Source organism: Bison bison, unplaced genomic scaffold (assembly GCF_000754665.1).
Source record: "Bison bison bison isolate TAMUID 2011002044 unplaced genomic scaffold, Bison_UMD1.0 scf7180017864139, whole genome shotgun sequence".
Taxonomy (NCBI): domain Eukaryota; kingdom Metazoa; phylum Chordata; class Mammalia; order Artiodactyla; family Bovidae; genus Bison; species Bison bison.
The window spans coordinates 2,840,575-2,861,983 of record NW_011494711.1 but is presented as its reverse complement, the minus strand read 5'-3'; the positions used below and the strand labels follow the sequence as shown (position 1 = coordinate 2,861,983).

Below are 21,409 nucleotides of genomic sequence, written 5' to 3'. Positions count from 1 at the left end.
TCTAAAACCAGCTTGAACATCTGGAGGTTCATGGTTCACGTATTGCTGAAGCCTGGCTTGGAGAATTTTAAGCATCACTTTACTAGTATGTGAGATGAGTGCAGTTGTACGGTAGTTTGAGCATTCTTTGGCATTGCTTTATGATTCACTGGTAAAATTTGAGGAGGAATTCAGTCAAATGTAATTTAATAATCTATTGTCTGATAATAATAATATTACCTATTGGCAGATAATATTATTCTCTTCTTTTGTCATTAAACAGTTGAAAGAAAGTGTATAACTAGACTTTTATTTTTCCTAAATTTTTATTTTGAAATTATTAGAGACTCACAGAAGTTGCACATGTAGTTCGTAGTGTTCCATAAACCCTTCACCCAGATTCTCTGTAGCGTGATGTCTTATGATATTGCAGGTCAAAACCATGACAAAAAACGTTGACATTGGTATAACACTGTTAACTGAACTACAGACCTTATTCAGTTCTCAACAGTTTTTACTTGTACTCATTTTTGTGTGTCTATTTAATTCTCTGTGACTTGATCCCATGTGTATATTTTGTGACATTGCAATAAAGATACAAAACTGTTTCATCATTACAAAGAAAATTCTTAATGTAACTCCTTTTTTATTATCATACTCATTCCTCAGTTCTGTTTCTTTGCCATCATGTATCTGTTCTTCATCTTTATAATAATTTTGTCATTTCAAGAATTTTTTAATGTAATCATGCAATATGTAATATTTTTGTGATCAGCCTTTATTTTTGCTCTCAAAGCGTAATGCCCTTGAGAGCCATCCACAGTATTGCACATATCAGTGGTTAATTTTTTTTTTTTTTGCCTCAGTTTTAGTCCCTGATGTGGATGTTTCCATTTCTTTAACCCCATTAACTCATTGTAGGACATTTGTATTGTCTTCAGTTTTTTGGCTGTTCCAAATAAACTTATTATTGAGACTCATATTACAGATTTTCATGTGAGCATAAATTTTCATTTCTGTGATATAAATACCCAAAAGTGTAATCACTGTGTCACACGGTAAGTGTTTGTTATAAGAAATGGCCAAAAGAAACTTTGCAGAATGGCTGTAACATTTCACATATCTCACCAGTCATTGTATGTGAGATCTTTCTTCTCTTCATGCTTACCAGCATTTGGTGTTTTCTCTGTTCTATTTTTGCTTTTCAAATAAATGTGTACCTTGTTGTGGTTCCAATTTGCCTTTTTCTAATGGCTAATGTGTTTCAGGTGTTTATTTGCTATCTATATAGCCTCTTTGTTTGAAATGTCTGTTTATGCCTTTGACCCATTTTTCTAGTTGGATTGTTTATGGTTGAGCATCAGTCTTTTGATTAATACTTAATTTACAGTCAAAATTTATGTATAGGCACTGAAGTGTGGTGTGTATGTATGTTTCTTTCACGAATGATCACCAAATGGTCATGGGTCACCATGTGCATGTTTTTAGTGACTTACCAGAAGTATATTCAATACAAGGAGGCAGTTTAGACACCACCCTGTGACCTCAGACATTTTACTTAGCTCTACTGAGCATGTTTTCTCAGTCCATGAAATGGGGAGAAATATATTTTAATTCCATTAGTACTGTGAAATAGCTACTAACATAGCTTTGAAAAGATAAAGTATATTGTCAAGTCTCTCTCCCATTTTTTTAGAATTTACTTTTTATTGTCTCAGGTACAGTTGTTCCATTGTTTCCTGTAATTTCAGACCTTTTTCACAGTCGAGTATCTTAAAACAGAATGAAGATGTAATTTCATATTCCTGAAAGGGTTTTTCCCCACACACAAATCTGATTTAAGAGAAAAAAATTTAGTAGGATAAAATTAAAATAATCAGTGTAAAGATTGTCAAGCAAGGTGCCTTGAATAAAGAAAAGGTTGCTAAAAGGTGCCCTAAGGCAGCTGAGAAAACCACTTTTCTCCTAAGAGGGAAGCTTAAGGAACCAAAGCATCGGGAGAGTACTCTGTTCTTGTACTCTATTCTGTCCTGGAGCCAGAATCCTTCTGGGACTTAAGTGAAGTCGTGTCCGACTCTTTGCGACCCCATGGACTGTAGCCTATCAGGCTCCTCCGTCCGTGGGATTTTCCAGGCAAGAGTGCTGTAGTGGATTGCCATTTCCTTCTCCAGGGGATCTTCCCGACCCAGGAATCGAACCTGGGTCTCCCGCATTGCAGGCAGACCTTTTTCCATCTGAGCCACCAGGGAAGCCTCAACTGGTTCTGGGACTTAGGCCTCGTCTATACTGTAAGGGAGGGTACGGATTTGTTTGCTATCTGTCAAAGCATTGCTCTGCTGCTGTCCTGTAGAAACTAATTCCAAAGGTGGTTGTCTAAATGTCAGTATATGAAATTAGTAAGTATGAATATAAAAATATATCACAGGCAGATCTTCCTTCAAGTTGTTGAAATTTGTGCTTTTTAAAATCAGGTGGCTAAGTAGCAGTTATATATAATCAAGTATATATACTTATAACTATGTATATAATATATATGTATTTTATATCTCTGTGTGTGTGTATATATATAGATAGATAATAGTTATGTATAATGAAGTATAACTAGATCGGGTTTAAATCCTGACTGACCTTTGTACTGTTACGGTTTTGGTCAGGTTACTTTTCTGTGTCTTCTAATCTGAAAGAGGTATTAGGATTATTCCATAGGATTATTCTGAGAATTAAATGAGATAATAAATTCAAAACACTTCTAACAATTCCTGGCTAAGTTATTATTACCTGATTAGTGAAGTACTTCTCTAGGAAATTGCTGGTGAGAAAATTAGATCTTTTAGTTGAAGGTGTTTATCTATGAATATATTGCCCTCAAGGAGAATTTTACAGAACTTTTTTTTTTTGTTATTATATATATACATATATATACACACACACACATATATATTATTCCAGTTAATGCTTGGAATTTTTAAGTATTCTCAATTTGGTGGCATTGACCACAAAATTTTGTGTAGTATGATATGTTTATGAATAAAGAGAAGGACAGGCAATTCTGTATGTTTGCAGAAGAAACAATTTACCTAGTCTGTAATGACTGTGATTGATGAGTGTAGCAAGAAAGCAAAGTTTTTCTGGAATAGATGATCCTGTGGAATGAATGTGGGGAGAAACATTCTATACAAAGGAAACACATCCATTGTTTTTTGTTTGTTTGATTTTGTTTTTAAAGGCAGAGAAAGGAAGCTGAATACTAGATTGAAAAGAAAGGTAGAACTAATTATAAGAACCATCTAAAATGTGAAATGGGAGTGTCAAATAAACCTGTAGTTAGGTAAAGAGGAGCCATCGAGATTTTTTTTTTCTGGTTTTATTAAGAAATAACTTACATATATCACTGTGTAATTTTAAGTTGTGCAGCATAACGGTTTTATTTACGTATTATGAAATGATTCCCATAGGTTCAACTGAAAATTTTTAAAGTTTCAGAAATTTTAACATTTTTCATGTTTTAGAACTTGTGTGAGTCTGTAATAGTAAATTCTTAATTTCTGTAAGCCAATCATCCTTATATTCATGCTAAAATTTTTTATTATTTTTTAAAGGATTTCAGTTTGTGGAAATGAGCAGTCGTAAATCAAAGAGTAGCAACTTAATACAAGCAGACTACATTTCACAGGTTAGTGTATATTTTCATTAATCTGAAGGCCTGTTACCATGTAAAGGGGATAAGAGAAACAGTCATCTTCTTAACTTGAATTCTCCCCTTTTTATGTATGAAGAACCACACTTTCCGTTGCCAAGGGGAAAGTGTCTTTGCTGTTTCCTAATTTCAGCCTCTCTAAATGTTTGGATAGATGGAATCCTAATTTTATTCATGTCTTCTTAAATGTTCTCAAGTTTCAATTTAGTTTAATATCTTCAGAGTTTTTCACTTCTTAAGGTAAGTTTCTTGAAAAGTATTTTATTCCTTTTGTTGCGGTTGTAAATGAAATGATTTTCTTACTTTTATGTTTTATTTGTTCCTAGTTTATCTAAATGAAATTGATTTTTCTATATTAATCTTGTATTCTGTAACCTTGCTAAACTCATTTATAATATTTTTTTTTTAGTTTATTCCTTTGGCTTTTCTGTGTATAACATCATGTCATCTTCAAAGAGATACAGTTTTACTTCTTCCTTTCCAGTCTGTATGCCTTTCATTTCTTTTGTTGTCTAATTGCCATGACCAGAACCTTCAGTATAATACTGAGTAATCTACCAAGAGCAGACCATTTTTTATATTGGAAAAATGTGTTCAGTCTTTTACTACTGAGTATGATGTATGACATTAGCTCAAACTCCTGCACAATTGCACTCATCTCACACGCTAGTAAAGCAATGCTTAAAATTCTGCAAGCCACGCTTCAGCAATACATGAACCGTGAAATTCCAGATGTTCAAGATGGTTTTAGAAAAGGCAGAGGAACCAGAGATCAAATTGCCAACATCTGCTGGATCATCGAAAAAGCAAGAGAGTTCCAGTAAAACATCTATTTCTGCTTTATTGACTATGCCAAAGCCTTAGATTGTGTGGATCACAATAAACTGTGGAAAATTCTGAAAGAGATGGGAACACCAGACCACTTGACCTGCCTTTTGAGAAACCTGTATGCAGGTCAGGAAGCAATAGTTAGAACTGGACATGGAACAACAGACTGGTTCCAATAGGAAAAGGAATACGTCAAGGCTGCATATTGTCACCCTGCTTATTTAACTTATATGTAGAGTACATCATGAGAAACACTGGCCTGGAGGAAGCACAAGCTGGAGTTAAGATTGCCGGGAGAAATCTCAATAACCTCAGATATGCAGATGACACCACCCTTATGGCAGAAAGTGAAGAGGAACTAAAAAGCCTCTTGATGAAAGTGAAAGAGGAGAGTGAAAAAGTTGGCTTAAAGCTCCACATTCAGAAGACTAAGATCATGGCATCTCGTCCCATCACTTCATGGCCAATAGATGGGGAAACAGTGGGAAAAGCAGCTGACTTGATTTATTTGGGCTCCAAAATCACTGCAGATGGTGACTGAAGCCATGAAATTAAAAGATGCTTACTCCTTGCAAGGAAAGTTATGACCAACCTAGACAGCATATTAAAAAGCAGAGACATTACTTTGTCAACAAAGGTCTGTCTAGTCAAGGCTATGGGTTTTCCAGTGGTCATGTATGGATGTGAGAGTTGGAATATAAAGAAAGCTGAGCACCAAAGAATTGATATTTTTGAACTGTGATGTTGGAGGAGACTCTTGAGAGTCCCTTGGACTACAAGGAGATGCAACCAGTCTATCATAAAGGAGATCAGTCATGAGTGTTCATTGGTGGGACTGTTTTTGAAGCTGAAACTTCAATACTTTGACCACCTGATGCAAAGAGCTGACTCATTGGAAAAGACCCTGATGCTGGGAAAGATTGAGGGCAGGAGGAGAAGGGGATGACAGAGGATGAAATGATTGGATGGCATTACTGACTCAATGGACATGGTTTGGGTGGACTCCGGGAGTTGGTGATGGACAGGGAGACCTGGCTTGCTGAGATTCATGGAGTCACAAAGTGTTGGATGCAACTGAGCGACTGAACTGAACTGATGATGTTAGCTGTGATTTTTTGTGGATATTAACAGGTTGAGAAAGTCTCCTTATATTCCTAGTATATTTAGTGTTTTTATCATGAACATTTAATATTTCTTTTTTTTTTTTTTACTTTACAATATTGTATTGATCTTGCCATACATCAACATGCATCCGCCATGGGTGTATACGTGTTCCTCATCCTGAACCGCCCTCCCACCTCCCTCCCCATACTATCCCTTTGGGTCATCCCAGTGCACCAGCCCCAAGCTTCCTGTATCCTGCATTGAACCTGGACTGGCGATTCATTTCTTATATGATATTATACATGTTTTAATGCCATTCTCCCAAATCATCCCCCCCTCCCTCTCCCACAGAGTCCAAAAGACTGTTCTATACATCTATGTCTCTTTTGCTGTCTTGCATACAGGGTTGTCGTTACCATCTTTCTAAATTCCATATATATGCGTTAGTATACTGTATTGGTTTTTTTTTTTTCTGGCTTGCTTTATTCTGTATAATAGGCTCCAGTTTCATCCACCTCATTAGAACTGATTCAAATGTATTCTTTTTAATGGCTGAGTAACACTCCATTGTGTATATGTACTACAGCTTTCTTATCCATTCATCTGCTGATGGACATCTAGGTTGCTTCCATGTCCTGGCTATTATAAACAGTGCTGCGATGAACATTGGGATACATGTGTCTCTTTCAATTCTGATTTCCTCAGTGTGTATGCCCAGCAGTGGGATTGCTGGGTCATATGGCAGTTCTGTTTCCAGTTTTTTAAGGAATTTCCACACTGTTCTCCATAGTGGCTGTACTAGTTTGCATTCCTACCAACAGTGTAAGAGGGTTCCCTTGTGTATATACTTGAGGAGTCTAGCTGGGAATGGGTGTGATATTTCTACACTGGCTTAACCAGAACTACATTTTTTTACAGCAAAACTTAATGTTATTGACATTCCTTTGTAAGACCTTACTTACCTTCTGTTTAAAGGAAAGTGTTTAATTATGCTTTTAAAAATACTGGACTGGAATGGATGGATTTAACTCAGATGATCATTATATCTACTACTGTGGGCAGGCATCCCTTAGGAGAAATGGAATAGCCATCATAGTCAACAAAAGAGTCCAAAATGCAGTACTTGGATGCAATCTCAAAAATGACAGAATGATCTCTTTTTGTTTCCATGGCAAGCCATTCAATATCACAGTAATCCAAGTTTATGCCCTGACCAGTAATGCTGAAGAAGCTAAAGTTGAACGGGTCTATGAAGACCTTCTAGTACTAACACCTTCTAGTACTAACACCCAAAAAAGATGTCCTTTTCATTATAGGGGACCGGCATGCTAAAGTAGGGAGTCAAGAAATACCTAGAGTAAGAGGCATATTTGGCCTCGGAGTACAGAATGGAGCAGGGCAAAGGCTAATAGAGTTTTGCCAAGAGGACGCACCGGTCATAGCAAACACCTTCCAAAAACACAAGAGAAGACTCTACACATGGACGTCACCAGATAGTCAACACCAAAATCAGATTGATTATATTCTTTGCAGCCAAAGATGAAGAAGCTCTATACAGTCAGCAAAAGCAAGACCAGGAACAAACTGTGGCTCAGATCATGAACTCCTTATTGCCAAATTCAGACTTAAATTGAAGAAAGTAGGAAAAACCATTAGATCATTCCCCTATGACCTAAATCAATACCCTTATGATTATACAGTGGAAGTAACAAATAGATTCAAGGAATTAGATCTGATAGAGTATCTGAAGAACTATGGATCTAGGTTCATGACTTGTACAGGAGGCAGAGATCAAGACCATCCCCAAGAAAAAGAAATAACAGAAAGGCAAAATGGTTGTCTGAGGAGGCCTTACAAATAGCTATGAAAAGAAGAGAGGCTAAAGGCAAAGGAGAAAAGGAAAGATGTATCTATTTGAATGCAGAGTTCCAAAGAATAGCAAGGAGAGATAAGAAAGCCTTCCTCAGTGATCAATGAAAAGAAATAGAGGAAAACAGTAGAATGGGGAAGACTAGAGATTTCTTCAAAAAATTAGAGATACCAAGGGAGCTTTTCATGCAAAGATGGGCTCCATAAAGGACAGAAATGGTATGGACCTAACTCAAGCAGAAGATATTAAGAAGAGGTGGCAAGAACACACAAAAGAACTATACAAAAAAGATTTACACAACCCAGACAGTCACGATGGTGTGATCAGTCACCTAGAGCCAGACATCCTGGAATTCAAAGTCAAGTGTGCCTTAGAAAGCATCACTACAAACAAAGCTAGTGGAGGTGATGGCACTCCAGTTGAGCTATTCAAATCCTGAAAGATGATTCTGTGAAAGTGCTGCAGTCAATATGCCAGCAAATTTGGAAAACTCAGCATTGGCCACAGGACTGGAAAAGATCAGTTTTCATTCTAATCCCAAAGAAAGTCAATGCGAAAGAATGTTCAAACTACCGCACAATTGCAGTCCCGTACTCTTGCCTGGAAAATCCCATGGACGGACGAGCCTGGTAGGCTGCAGTCCATGGGGTCGCTAGGAGTCGGATACAACTGAGAGACTTCACTTTCACTTTTCACTTTCATGCATTGGAGAAGGAAATGGCAAGCCACTCCAGTGTTCTTGCCTGGAGAATCCCAGGGACGTGGGAGCCTGGTGGGCTGCCCTCTCTGGGGTCGCACAGAGTCGGACACGACTGAAGCGACTTAGCAGCAGCAGCACATGCTAGCAAAGTAACACTCAAAATTCTCCAGGCCAGGCTTCAACAATATGTGAACAGTGAACTTCCAAATGTTCAAGCTGGATTTAGAATAGGCAGAGGAACCAAAGATCAAATTGCCAACATCCATAGGATCATCAAAGAAGCAAGAGAGTTCCAGAAAAACATCTACTTCTGCTTTGTTGACTATGCCAAAGCCTTTAACTGTGTGGATATCAACAAAATGTAGAAAATTCTTAAAGAGATGGTAATAACAGACCATCTGACCTGCCTCCTGAGAAATCTGCTTGTCAAGAAGCAACAGAACTGGACATGGAACAACAGACTAGGAAAGGAGTTGTTCTAAATCGGGAAAGGAGTTGTCATGGCTCTATTTTGTCACCTTGCTTATTTAACTTATATACAGAGAACATCATGAGAAATGCTGAACTGGATGAAGCACAAGCCAGAATTAAGATTTCCAGGGGAAATATCAATAACCTCAGAGATGCAGATGACACCACTGTTATGGCAGAAAGCAAAGAACTAAAGAGCCACTTGATGAAAAGGAAAGAGGAGAGTCAAAAAGTTGGCTTAAAACTCAGCATTCAAAAAACTAAGATCATGGCATCCGGTCCCATCACTTCATGGCAAATAGATGGGGAAACAGTGGAAACAGTGGCTGACTTTATTTTTGGTGGCTCCAAAATCACTGCAGATGGTGACTGCAGCCAGGAAATTAAAAGACGCTTACTCTCCTTGGAGGAAAAGTTATGACCAACCTAGACAGCATATTAAAGAGCAGAGACTTTATTTTGCCAACAAGGTCCATCTTGTCAAAGCTATGGTTTTTCCAGTAGTCATGAATGGATGTGAGAGTTGGACTATAAAGAAAGCTGAGCACTGAAGGATTGATGCTTTTCAACTGTGGTGTTGGAGAAGATTCTTGTGTTTCCCTTGGACTGAAATGAGATCCAACCAGTCCATCCTAAAGGAAATCAGTCCTGAATATTCATTGGAAGGACTGTTGCTGAAGCTGAAACTCCAGTACTTTGGCCACCTGATACGAAGAACTAACTGACTCATTGGAAAAGACCCTAATCCTGAGAAAGATTGAAGTTAGGAGGAGGAGGAGATGATGGAGGATGGGATGGTTGGATTACATCACTGACTTAATGCACCTGAGTTTAAGAAAACTCCGGGAGTTGGAGATAGACAAGTAACCTGCCATGCTTCAGTATATGGGGTCTCAAATAGTCAGACAGGACTGAGTGACTGAACTGAACGTATCTTTTTAAATAGCGGAGATCTTCCCTGTACACCTAAATTAATTCCTATACATGTACATACCTGTTTAACTTTCACATCAACTCACTTGAGAATTTTGGAACCTCTGAATATTCACTACAGCTTTGCTTCACTTTTTCTCTATCTTGTATTTTATTCATACTTGTCTCTCTGTAGACTTTAATGAAGTTTTAAACAAGAAAAACACTGAGGTTCGTGTTTTGATTTACAGTGATCTTGTCTAGGGGGAGGAATACACCCTGTGATTAATTGAATGTATGTTTGCTTCCTTAGGTTTTTTTTTATAGATATCAGCTATTTCCTATATAATAACTATATTGTATTACAGATTACTACTTTCTTTAATCTTCAAAACAGGCCTGCCAGAATAGTGTATTGTCTCTCGGACACCAATCTTTCTATTCTTTCCACTTCCTCCTAAATGCTAAGTATAGATTATTTTATCCCTAGTGAATAATTTGCTTCCCTGTGCCTCTGGTACATAGAAAGTGAACTCAGATTTTTTTCGTTGATACATGAAAGATCACTCCCATACTGCACACTTCAGTCTGCAAGAAGCAAATAATGTTGGCAACTTCTTGTTTCTGCTGATGGAGCTAAATCTGAAATAACCTCCTAAGGTTTTTGTCACTGGACACTCTTTGTTAGCAGCAAATGTAGAAAATAAACGATTTTGATGGTCCATCTTTTTAAAGAATATGATAGATTGATATTTCTTTTTTACAGCTGTGTCTAAGTCCTTCGTTTTAAGACAAAATAAAAATTTAGCTCTTTAGAAGAATTTTAATTAATTCCAATGATTTCCTATTTTATATCATAGATGAGTATGATTTTTTCCATATATTTGAACATCTCCTTATATGCTAGGTTACTAATTTTTTGCAGATTACTGACTGTGTCATTTCTTACTAATATATATATGCTTTTTTTTTAGGCATAGATCATATTCTTTTAGTAGTTTTGTCCTCTGCATCTAATAGGTCCTCAATAACTGTGTGGACTTTAAAATTTCTTCTATTTCCTCAGAATCCTGACTTCTGTGAGAGGTACAGAAAGATAGGACTTGAGCTAAACCAGTTTAGATATGTTGGTCTCTAGATGGCTCCAACAGTAAAGAATCTGCCTGCAATGTTGGAGACCTGTGTTCAATCCCTGGGTTGAAAAGATCCCCTGGAAAAGGAGCTGGCAGTCCACTCCAGTATTTTTGCCTGGGAAATCCTACGAACAGAGAAGCCTGGTGGGTTACAGTCCATGGGATCACACAGTCAGATAAGACTGAGTGACTAAACTCAAAAGACTGAGGTATGGTTCATGAGCATTATTAGATTAGATTACATTATTAAATTCTCCCATTCTTTATTCCTTGACTGACATATTACACAAAATGAGGTATTCATTTATTCACATACATTAAAACAGCCCTCAAATTGCTGATGTAGCTAAAGTAACATCATAAAGCTCTCTTGTTGAAAGCTTCATAACTAAATTCTTATCCTTTCTCTGGGACTTGCTGCTGCTGCTAAGTTGTTTCAGTCATATCCAACTCTTTGCAACGCTATGGACCATAGCCTGCCAGGTGCCTCTGTCCATGGGACTTTCCAGGGAAGAATACTGGAGTGGGTTGCCTTGCCCTCTTCCAGAGGATCTTCCTGAACCAGGGATTGAACCCACAACTCTTATGTCTCCTGCATTGGCAAGCAGATTCTTTACCACTAGTGCCACCTGGAAAACAAGAACTGTTAATTTTATCACTCATGATGACAAGTTGTTTAGGGAGAGCTGAATTGATTCATTAATACTTAACTCTAACTGCTATAAATATATTTACTTCTTCATTTTTGATTGCATATATGTTTTCATTTGTATTCACTTTATTTTTATCAGGTACAAAGAATTTTACGTGAAAGATTTTGTCATCAGAGTCCACATGGTAACCTATTTGGAGTACAAGTACAATATAAGTAAGTTTAGGTTCCCACTTGTCTGCTATGAAACTACTTATAGATACCCTTTAGGTTTTGTAGAAATTGTCATACACAGACTTTGTCTTAAACAAGGATAGCGAACATTTTTATAGAGGTAGTTTTGCTTTGTGTATAAAAAAATGATTTATTGTGAAGGAAGAGAAGATATACATATTTCCATAATGAAAAAAACTCTTTAACTTTCAATCTTGTATCATTTCTGTCATTTCGTATTATGGAGAGATTTCTGAGTTTGCCCCTAATGCTCAGCAGCCAGCTGTGGAGTGAAAGGTCCTAAGAGTTGCCACAGTTGTTCCTATCCCATACCATCATAAAGACCACAATATTTCAGTCTTACTTGGTTTCTTCTTGAGGTTTCTAGAGAATCAGTATTTCTGTTCTTCTCTGTAGGACTAATTTAAAAAGTATTACCTAGCAAATTATTTCAGCTTTGCTTTTTAAATTTTGGCCTCTTTATATCATTTCAGACACTTAATTGAACTGCTAAAAAGAACTGCTATCCATGGAGAAAGTAACTCTATTCTCATTATTGGACCCCGAGGTTCAGGAAAGACCATGGTAAAAGCTGTTGATTTCTGGCATTCCTTTGTTTTGTAGGCATGTGATGAGTCTTATGGACAACATTGAAAATGTTTTTGATTATTTTCATCCTTGTGTTACTAGCATTTTTTTTTTTTAATTTTAAGTCTTAGAATACATGCAAAGCCTTTATAAAGTTAGACTTGTTTATTTAAGTAGAGTGATCTTTTTTTACCTTATTTTTCGTCACAGTAACAAATTTTCAAATGTTATTTGTTCCATTGTGGTCTTTGGTCCTTCAAGAATTTGTGACTGCCAGTAGACAAAGCAAACTGGCATTTATTGAACATGTTCCTTGAACCTTTTATTTATCTTGTTATTTATTCTTTACATTAACCCTGCAAGGTAGGCATGATATTGTCTCTATTTGTAGATTAGGTAGCTATCACATCAAGCATTTTTTTTCTTTTAGTTTATTCTGTAACCCTAACTTAGGCAAGTTTTTTTAATATATACATTCACATCTTTTAGAGTTATCGTCTACTTTCCATCTTTATTATATTACTTTGGTTACCTCATAAAGATAACTCTTGCTTTTTTACCCTTGCTTTCTCTTTTCATTTTGTTTGTTTAGTGTATAAGACCAGTTATGGCTATTATATTACAAATATTACTATGTAATTGTATAATCTGCTTTTGCTTTATTCCATGCAGTAAATTTAGATTTCTCACTAATACACATTTTTACTGTGTATAGAAGTAAAATTGTGTATTATGTATTATTTTATATTAAGTAAAACTATGTAAAATAGAATTAGAATTGTTTTTATTTTTTAAGCAATACAGTTTGACTGTACATTTTGTAAAAATTAGGACTTTAGGATTTTACTGTCATCATCTGTTTCAGTATTGTTTGTAGTACATAAATTGGAGATTTAGATCTAAATAATTTATTTTCTTTTAAAATTTTTTCATTTATTATAATCACATTTATGACCGTATTTATTTTTGACTCTGTTTAATTTATGTTCAGTCCTTTGGCTTAGTCCTTGTATACAACCACTATTTCTTTATCCTTAGTTTTTTTATTATTTTTCTTTGTGTTTGACTTCAGTGCTATTTATGGTAGTTTATATAGGAAAAGTATGTGACTAATATACTTTTGAGCTATAAGACTATTATTAAAACAACAGCTCTGTTAACAGTAGAAAAGTTGAGGAAAGATATGCACAGAAAGGTCATAGGAAATTAAATACAAATCAGTTTTAAACTTAGAAACATGTTTAATTTCACTCATAATCTGGTAAATTAAATAAAAATATAGTAATTTTTTCTATAAGATTAACAAAAAGATCTATAAAGTTGATAACATACTGATGTTCTTACTGGTGGTGTAAATTAGAATTAGACAAAATCTAACCATATTACAAATGTGCCTACTTTTGACTCAGCAACATTTCTAGAAATTTTTCTTTGTGAAATGATATGTGTATTGTTACTCATTGCAGTAATGTTTATTAGCAGTGCAGGATGAGAAACAGTATAAATGACCCTCAGAATACTGATTAATAAATCTTGATACATCCATCCATGTAATGGACTACGATACTGCAGTAAAAAAAGAAGACAGAAATATTTGCATATCATCCAAAAAAGGGAAAAAATCATATTGTTGATTTCTCCATGAACAAAAGTTCCCTTAAATGTATACATTTAAATTTTTATTGGAGTATCATTGATTTACAATGTTGTGTTAGGTTCAGATATACAGCAGAGTGAATCGGTTATACATATACTTATGTCCACTCTTTTTAAATTCTTATCCCATATAGGCCATTACAAAATATTGTGTAGTGTTCTCTGTACTATATGATAGGTCCTTATTAGTTGCCTATTTTATGTGTAGTACTATGTTTAAGTCAACCCCAGTCTCCCAATTTATCTGTCCTACCTTTCCCCCTGGTAGCCACAAGTTTGTTTTCTACATCTGCGATACTACTTCTGGTTTATAAATAAGTTCATTTGTACCCTTTTTAAAAATTTTCCACATATAAGTAATATCATATGATATTTGTCTGGTCTAACTTACTTCATTCAATATGACAGTCTCTAGGTCCACTCGTGTACCTGTAGATGACATTATTTTGTTCATTTTTATGGCTGGGTAATATTCCATTCAGTTTTCGTTCCAATCCCAAAAAAAGGAAATGCCAAAGAATGTTCAAACTACCACACAATTGCACTCATCTTTCACGTTAGCAAAGTAATGCTCAAAATTCTCCAAGCCAGGCTTCAATAGTACATGAACCATGAACTTCCAGATGTTCAAGCTGGATTTAAAACAGGCAGAGGAACCAGAGATCAAATTGCCAGCATCCACTGGATCATCAAAAAAGCAAGAGAGTTCCAGAAAAACATCTACTTCTGCTTTGTTGACTATGCCAAAGCCTTTAACTGTGTGGATCACAACAAACTGTGGAAAATTCTTAAAGAGATGGTAATAACAGACCATCTGACCTGCCTCCTGAGAAATCTGCTTGTCAAGAAGCAACAGTTAGAACTGGACATGGAACAACAGACTGGTTCCAAATTGGGAAAGGAGCATGTCAAGACTGTATATTGTCACCCTGCTTATTTAACTTATATGCAGAGTACAACGTGAGAAATGCTGGGCTGGATGAACATGAGCCGGAATCAGGATTGCCGGGAGAAACAACCTCAGAGATGCAGATGACACCACCGTTATGGCAGAAGGCGAAGAAGAACTAAAGAGCCAGTTGATGAAAAGGAAAGAGGAGAATGAAAAAGTTGGCTTAAAACTCAACATTCAAAAAACTAAGATCATGGCATCCGATCCTATCACTTCATAGCAAATGGATGGGAAAACAATGGAAACATGACAGACTTTATTTTTGGGGGCTCCAAAATCACTGCAGATGGTGACTGCAGCCATGAAATTAAAAGACCCTTGCTCATTTTAAGAAAAGCTATGACCAACCTAGACAGCATATTAAAAAGCAGAGACATTACTTTGCCAACAGAGGTCTGTCTAGTCAAAGCTATGGTTTTTCCAGTAGTCATGAATGGATGGGAGAGTTGGACTGTAAAGAAAGCTGAGCACTGAAGAATTGATGCTTTTGAACCGTGGTGTTGGAGAAGACTCTTGAGAGTCTCTTTGGACTGTAAGGAGATCCAACCAGTCCATCCTAAAGGAAATCAGTCCTGAATATTCACGGGAAGGACTGATGCTGAAGCTGAAGCTCCTATTGGAGCTTGGAGTATTCTTTGCAGCCAACGTATTCTTTGGCCACCTGATGCGAAGAGCTGACTCATTGGAAAAGACTCTAATGCTGGGAAAGATTGAAGTCAGAAGGTGAAGGAAACGACAGAGAATGAGTTGGTTGGATGACATCACCGACTCAATGGACATGAGTTTGTGTAACTCCGGGAATTGGTGATGGACAGGCAAGCCTGGCGTGCTGCAATCCATTGGGTTGGAAAGAGTTAGATGTGACTGAGCGAGTGAACTTACTGAATATTCCATTGTGTATAAATATATATATGCACCACATCTTCTTTACCCTCTCCTCTGCTGACGGACATTTAGGTTGCTTCCAGCCCTGGCTATTGTAAATAGTGCTGCAGTTGAGCTGAATATCGAGGTGTATGAATCTTTTCAAATGATGGTTTTCTCCGGGTAAACACCTAGGAGTGGGTTTTCTGGGTCATGATATTCTATTTTTAGTTTTTTAAGGAACCGCTGGGCTTCCCTGGTGGCTCAGAGGTTAAAGCATCTGCCTGCAATGTGGGAGACCTGGGTTCGATCCCTGAGTCGGGAAGATTCCCTGGAGAAGGAGATGGCAACCCACTCCAGTATTCTTGCCTGGAGAATCCCATGGAGAGAGGAGCCTGGTGGGCTACAGTCCATGCGGTCACAAAGAGTTGGACATGACTGAGCGACTCCACTTTCACTTTCACTTTATCCGGTTCTCCATAGTGACTGTACCAGTTTACATTCCCATCAACAGTATAGGAAGGTTCTGTTTCTCCATGTCTTCTCCAGCACATATTGTTTGTTGATTTTATTGATGATGGCCATTCTGACCAGTGTGAAGTGATACTCCATTGTAGTTTTGATTTGCATTTCTCTAATAGTGATGTTGAACATCTTTTCAAGTGCTTTTTGGCCATTTTTATGTCTTATGTCTTCTTTATGGTGTGCTGCAGTCCATGGGGTCACAGAGAGACACGACTTAGCCACTGAACAGTGTCAACAAATGTCTTTCTGAAATATTAAACAATAACATAGTGGGTTATTTGTTGAGTGGGATATGGGAACAGAGGTTAAGGCTCTTTTCACTATATATCTTTTTATTTTTTTTGAGGGGTGAACTATATGACCATGCAGTCTATTTTTAAAATTACAGAGTGGGAAGTTGGTTGAAGGCAAGGGGAAAAAACCCAGCAACCTAGTTAACAGAACAAATCACTAAACTCCTTCAGAACACATAAATATTAAAGAGATAGGAAGTTGAGTAACATAGGGAAATGTAAAAAGACTATTTTAAATCAAAAATTATTTTGCACGTTACTTATAAATGACTGGGATTAAACTCTTCCATCACTTTTTTTTTTCCTCCCTTGAAATCACATAGAGTTTATTCAATTTGTGTTTTATGGGAAAATTCCAAGGGCAGGCTTTTCTTTTCCCTTTATAAACTGCTTTTTCAAACTGGATAGTTTAAATTATGCAGTCATACCAACCCTAAATTTCAGAGTCTTGACACAAATTTGTTGTTTGCTTTTGCTGTGTCCCCACACTGTAACAGCAAGGAGGCACTATTCTCTGTCTTCACTCACAACAAATGGTGATGTTACCTCAGCATGTTCCTCCACTAACATCCCAGTGGAGGAAAGGAAGCCTGATGGATCAGGGACATTCTTAAAGTTCCTACCCAGAGGTGCTACAGAGCACATCTCACATTTATCTGACTGGAGTGAGTCACATGGTCACACCTAGTTTCAAGAGAGCAGGGCAGTGCATTTTTACTAGATACCTAGAAAGGGAGGTTAACCAGAAGTATGGTGAACCTCACTGATGACCACCACAGCTAACTTGTTTGAGTTTATATATGATTTTTCCTTGCCTAGATGCTTGTAGAATTGCTGTTTCTTAGCAGTGTGAAAGTTTCACAGGTTATATCAAAGTGCAGGTCGTAAAAACCGTAACTCTGCAAACCCTCTTGATGTGAATTTAGGTCTTTCTTTAGTAAAAGGATGATTTTCCTTTTTTTCCAGTTTTAATTATTGTTTTTGGAAAACACATTATATACTATGTTTGAATAACATTTTTACATGATACTTTAATTCTTCAAAGAGCTCTATAGTGATATTCTTGTATCAGTATAGGAGAAAACGAGGTCTAAGAAATTAGTACATTAGACCTGTTATTCCATCATACACTGTGCATCTTGAAGTAAAATGACCTACAACAGAGAAGTTGAATCTCAGTGATTCATGCATCAAAGTGTCAAGCCAGAAGTATAATTTGAACGGCTAATGACTTAATTTATTCTGAACTTTCATCTTGGAAGTTTGTCTCTTAAGGCATACAGAAAGTTTACAGAAAAGGACATAGAGCTAGTAAATGCTTACAAAAATGTATAAGTAAATACAAATTAAACCTGAATACTCCATTTCATTAGTAAATTGGCTAAAATAGATATATTTGTTACAGAAAAAGTAAGCAGATAGTACAGAGTTCCCACGTAGTCTCTCTCTCACAGACACACGCTCATACACACACTCACCCCGGTACAGTTTTCCCTGTCAATAACATCTTGCCTTACTGTGGTACATTTGTTAAAATTAATGAAACTATATTGAAACATTGCTAATTAAAGTCCATTGTTTACATTAAGGATTCTACAAGTCTATGGGTACACCACCATGTTCTGGTGCTTGGAAATAATTTATCTAATGTGACTTAATTGAAGTATGGAAAAACCCATACATGGTATTCCATTATGGTATAATTTAGTTTATTCCTACTGCATTCCAATATTGAGAGCTCAGAAAGCTGAAAAGCATTATTTAACTCCTCACTTTTATGATTTGTTGTGTGTAGGCGTGTCCTGAGATATAAAATAGGTTATTTTTAGATAAGAGTATTATTATATCATATAATTAGTATAATTATATATATCATGCTGCTGCTGCTACTGCTACTGCTAATTTGCTTCAGTCGTGTCCGAGTCTGTGCAACCCCATAGACGGCAGCCCACCAAGGCTCCCCGGTCCCTGGGATTCTCCAGGCAAGAACACTGGAGTGGGTTGCCATTTCCTTCTCCAATGCATGAAAGTGAAAAGTGAAAGTGAAGTCGCTCAGTTGTGTCCAACTGTTAGCAACCCCGTGGACTGCAGCCCACCAGGCTCCTCCATCCATAGGATTGTCCAGGCAAGAGTACTGGAGTGGAGTGCCATTGCCTTCATAGCTTAGTATAATCATGTATAATTACAGAAATTTAAACTTAAAAAATAAGATTGTGGTATATTAAAAATACTAGCCTTTAGCCAAACTGTCTAAAATACAAAAATTGAAAATCATCAGTTAAGTGGTAAAGATAACAAATTCTGTGGTTTGTTGTATTTCAAACATTTTATTTTAAAAATAGACATGGTTCCAAATGAGAGATTTAAGTCTGGAAAATACTCTTCTACATAGAAATTAGACTTGCTAGATGGTTAAAGTTTCTTCTAGTTTGTTTCTTCTGGTTGCATATTGTTGAATATTGTGTCCCTGAAAGTATTTGGGAATAGTAATAAAAGCATAAAAACCTCTGGATGCTGGCAGTTCAAAACAAACTATACAAGTATATCTGTAACATTAATTTTTAGCTACAAAGAATGTGGAAATGGGGTATCCAAATTGATTATGTTGGTTAATGTAACATAACCAACTAAGGTTTTTTTAGTATATAATATAGTATAAAATATTGAAAAGATGACATTGTCTCCTTGGGGGGAAAAAAAAATCTGACTTACGATTGTTAACCTAGCTAATTACACAGTAAATTTTAGCAATATCCAGAGTGGAACTACGGATAAGGCAATGGCACCCCACTCCAGTACTCTTGCCTGGAAAATCCCATGGATGGAGGAGCCTGGAAGGCTGCAGTCCATGGGGTCGCTGAGGGTCGGACACGACTGAGTGACTTCACTTTCACTTTTCACTTTCATGCATTGGAGAAGGAAATGGCAATCCACTCCAGTGTTCTTGCCTGGAGAACCCCAGGGACGGGGGAGCCTGGTGAGCTGCCGTCTCTGGGGTCGCACAGAATCGGACTTAGCAGAGTGGAACTAAAATTATTATTTGAAGTGACTTAGCAGAGTGGAACTAAAATTATTATTTGAAGACATGCTTGCTAATATATTTAAATGATCATTTCAGACCACACACACACCTCACGAAAAAGTTGTGAGCTAATTCATGCAAATCATAGTAACTTGATGTTAAAGTAAATTTAGTGGAAAGAAGGCTGTAAACCTGTATAACTCTCCCCTTGCATATGTAAAATGAAGGTATTACTATTGACCCTGTTTCATTCTGCAAATAATTTGAAATGGTTTTGAACAGTTTATCAAACCTAAAGTGGTTTTAAACATAAAATCAGAACCAGGGAAATACAAATACCATGTAAGTAAAATATCAAGAAGTAAGTGCAAGAACATAGCAGATTGCTAAGAAAATGCCATACAGGCTGTATTTTGAGAAGCAAGTTAGTATCAGTTGGGGACTAACTCTGGTGATAGGATCTGACTTGATCCAAAGACAGAAGTACCACCTCATCTTCTGACAGTTTTCTCTAAGAATGTAACTTTTCTCTGCTGGGCTCTTACTCATAGTATGACAGTTGACATTTGTGGTTGTCTTTCTTTTTTATTTTTAAAGGACTTAGTTTACCTGTGATCTGAGGTGGAGCACCATCTGCTTTAAATATGTTTGATATCCTGTTGTGAAACCTGATGATTTGAAATGAGAGGTTTTGCTTTTTTGTTGTTGTTGCACACAGATACTGCAATGACAAATAGAGATAAAATACTGAAAATACAAGTAGTATTTTGTCTTTCAAAATAGTTTACCAGTTGTCTCAGTGACTTTGTGGCATAATCCTTTTTGTCCTCATTAAGTTTGATGCCACTTTTGTTGTATACATAGCCTAATTTCTTGAGCTATATATTTTGTGATAGTACCCTTCTGCTTCTATTTTCATATTAGGAAGAATAATCCATCACTCTTCCTTTTTAAAATCTTCTTGTTTTTTCTTAATTCTATTTATTTTCAAATTTCAGAAAATATATGTAGTATTAATATGAAGAGATACATATGATAGTGCAGTATGAGTGATAAGATGTCACAAATCAAAAATATAAAGAATGTTAAGTATGTGGCATAGAAAACTAATTATAAAAATGTGAAGCTTTATAATTGAACAGTTTAAGATGGTTTAACACTTTCTGGGTATTTTTAGTAATAATTACTGTTATATTTTGGGCTTCCCAGATGATGCTAGTGGTAAAGAACCCACCTGCCAGTGCAGGAGACATGAGACATGAGTTCGATCCCTGAGTCAGGAAGATCCCCAGGAGAACGGAATGGCAACCCATCTCAGTATTCCTGCCTGGAAAATTCCATGGACAGAGGAGCCTGGCAGGCTACTGTCCTTGGAGATGCAAAGAGTCGGACACAACTGAAGCAGCTTAGCATGCACACACTTTATATTTGAAGTATATTACTAGTAATAATTTTTAACAAGGGCTTTCTCTGCTTAACAACTAACAAAGGCAACATCTCATATTTAGCTTAATCTCTTTGTATTTCTTTTTTGATTTTCATTTCAAGGTAACATGCAAAGTAGCTCACAGTATTTCACAGAAATTAATGTACTGAGGGTAGATATTTTGCAGTCATTTAGTATTGTTCTGGTACTTCTTTTCAATAGCTTTTAACTGATTTCAGTAATAATTTTGTAGAGTCAGTACTGTAGACATGTAATGAACTGACTGATACGTAAAGTTCTTAAATACCTGTGGTTTTTATGACTTCTACTGCAAAGAAGTATTTCCTTTGAAAACTTAAGGGTTATTTCTAAACATTTATCAGAAGTTTGGGTAGCTGATTGAGAGAATGTGGCATCATTCCTGGTTCTGACATCTTACTAAATCAGACATTAGAAGTTCTAATTGAACTTTCTGTCTGTAGAGAATCTGCAAATTTAATTGTTAATTTTCAATGACAGCTGTT

At 36.4% G+C, this 21,409-nt stretch overlaps 1 protein-coding gene across 1 annotated transcript in view; it reads left to right on the top strand.

Annotated features, from left to right (window-relative positions):
* ORC4 (origin recognition complex, subunit 4) overlaps nt 1–21,409 on the top strand; it is a 95,579-nt gene that overhangs the window by 40,325 nt on the left and 33,845 nt on the right. The window contains exons 2-4 of the mRNA XM_010839951.1: nt 3,579–3,652; nt 11,486–11,562; nt 12,054–12,144. Coding sequence (XP_010838253.1) covers nt 3,596–3,652; nt 11,486–11,562; nt 12,054–12,144 — 225 coding nt within the window. The 5' untranslated portion in view covers nt 3,579–3,595. The remainder of the gene's footprint in view (nt 1–3,578; nt 3,653–11,485; nt 11,563–12,053; nt 12,145–21,409) is intronic.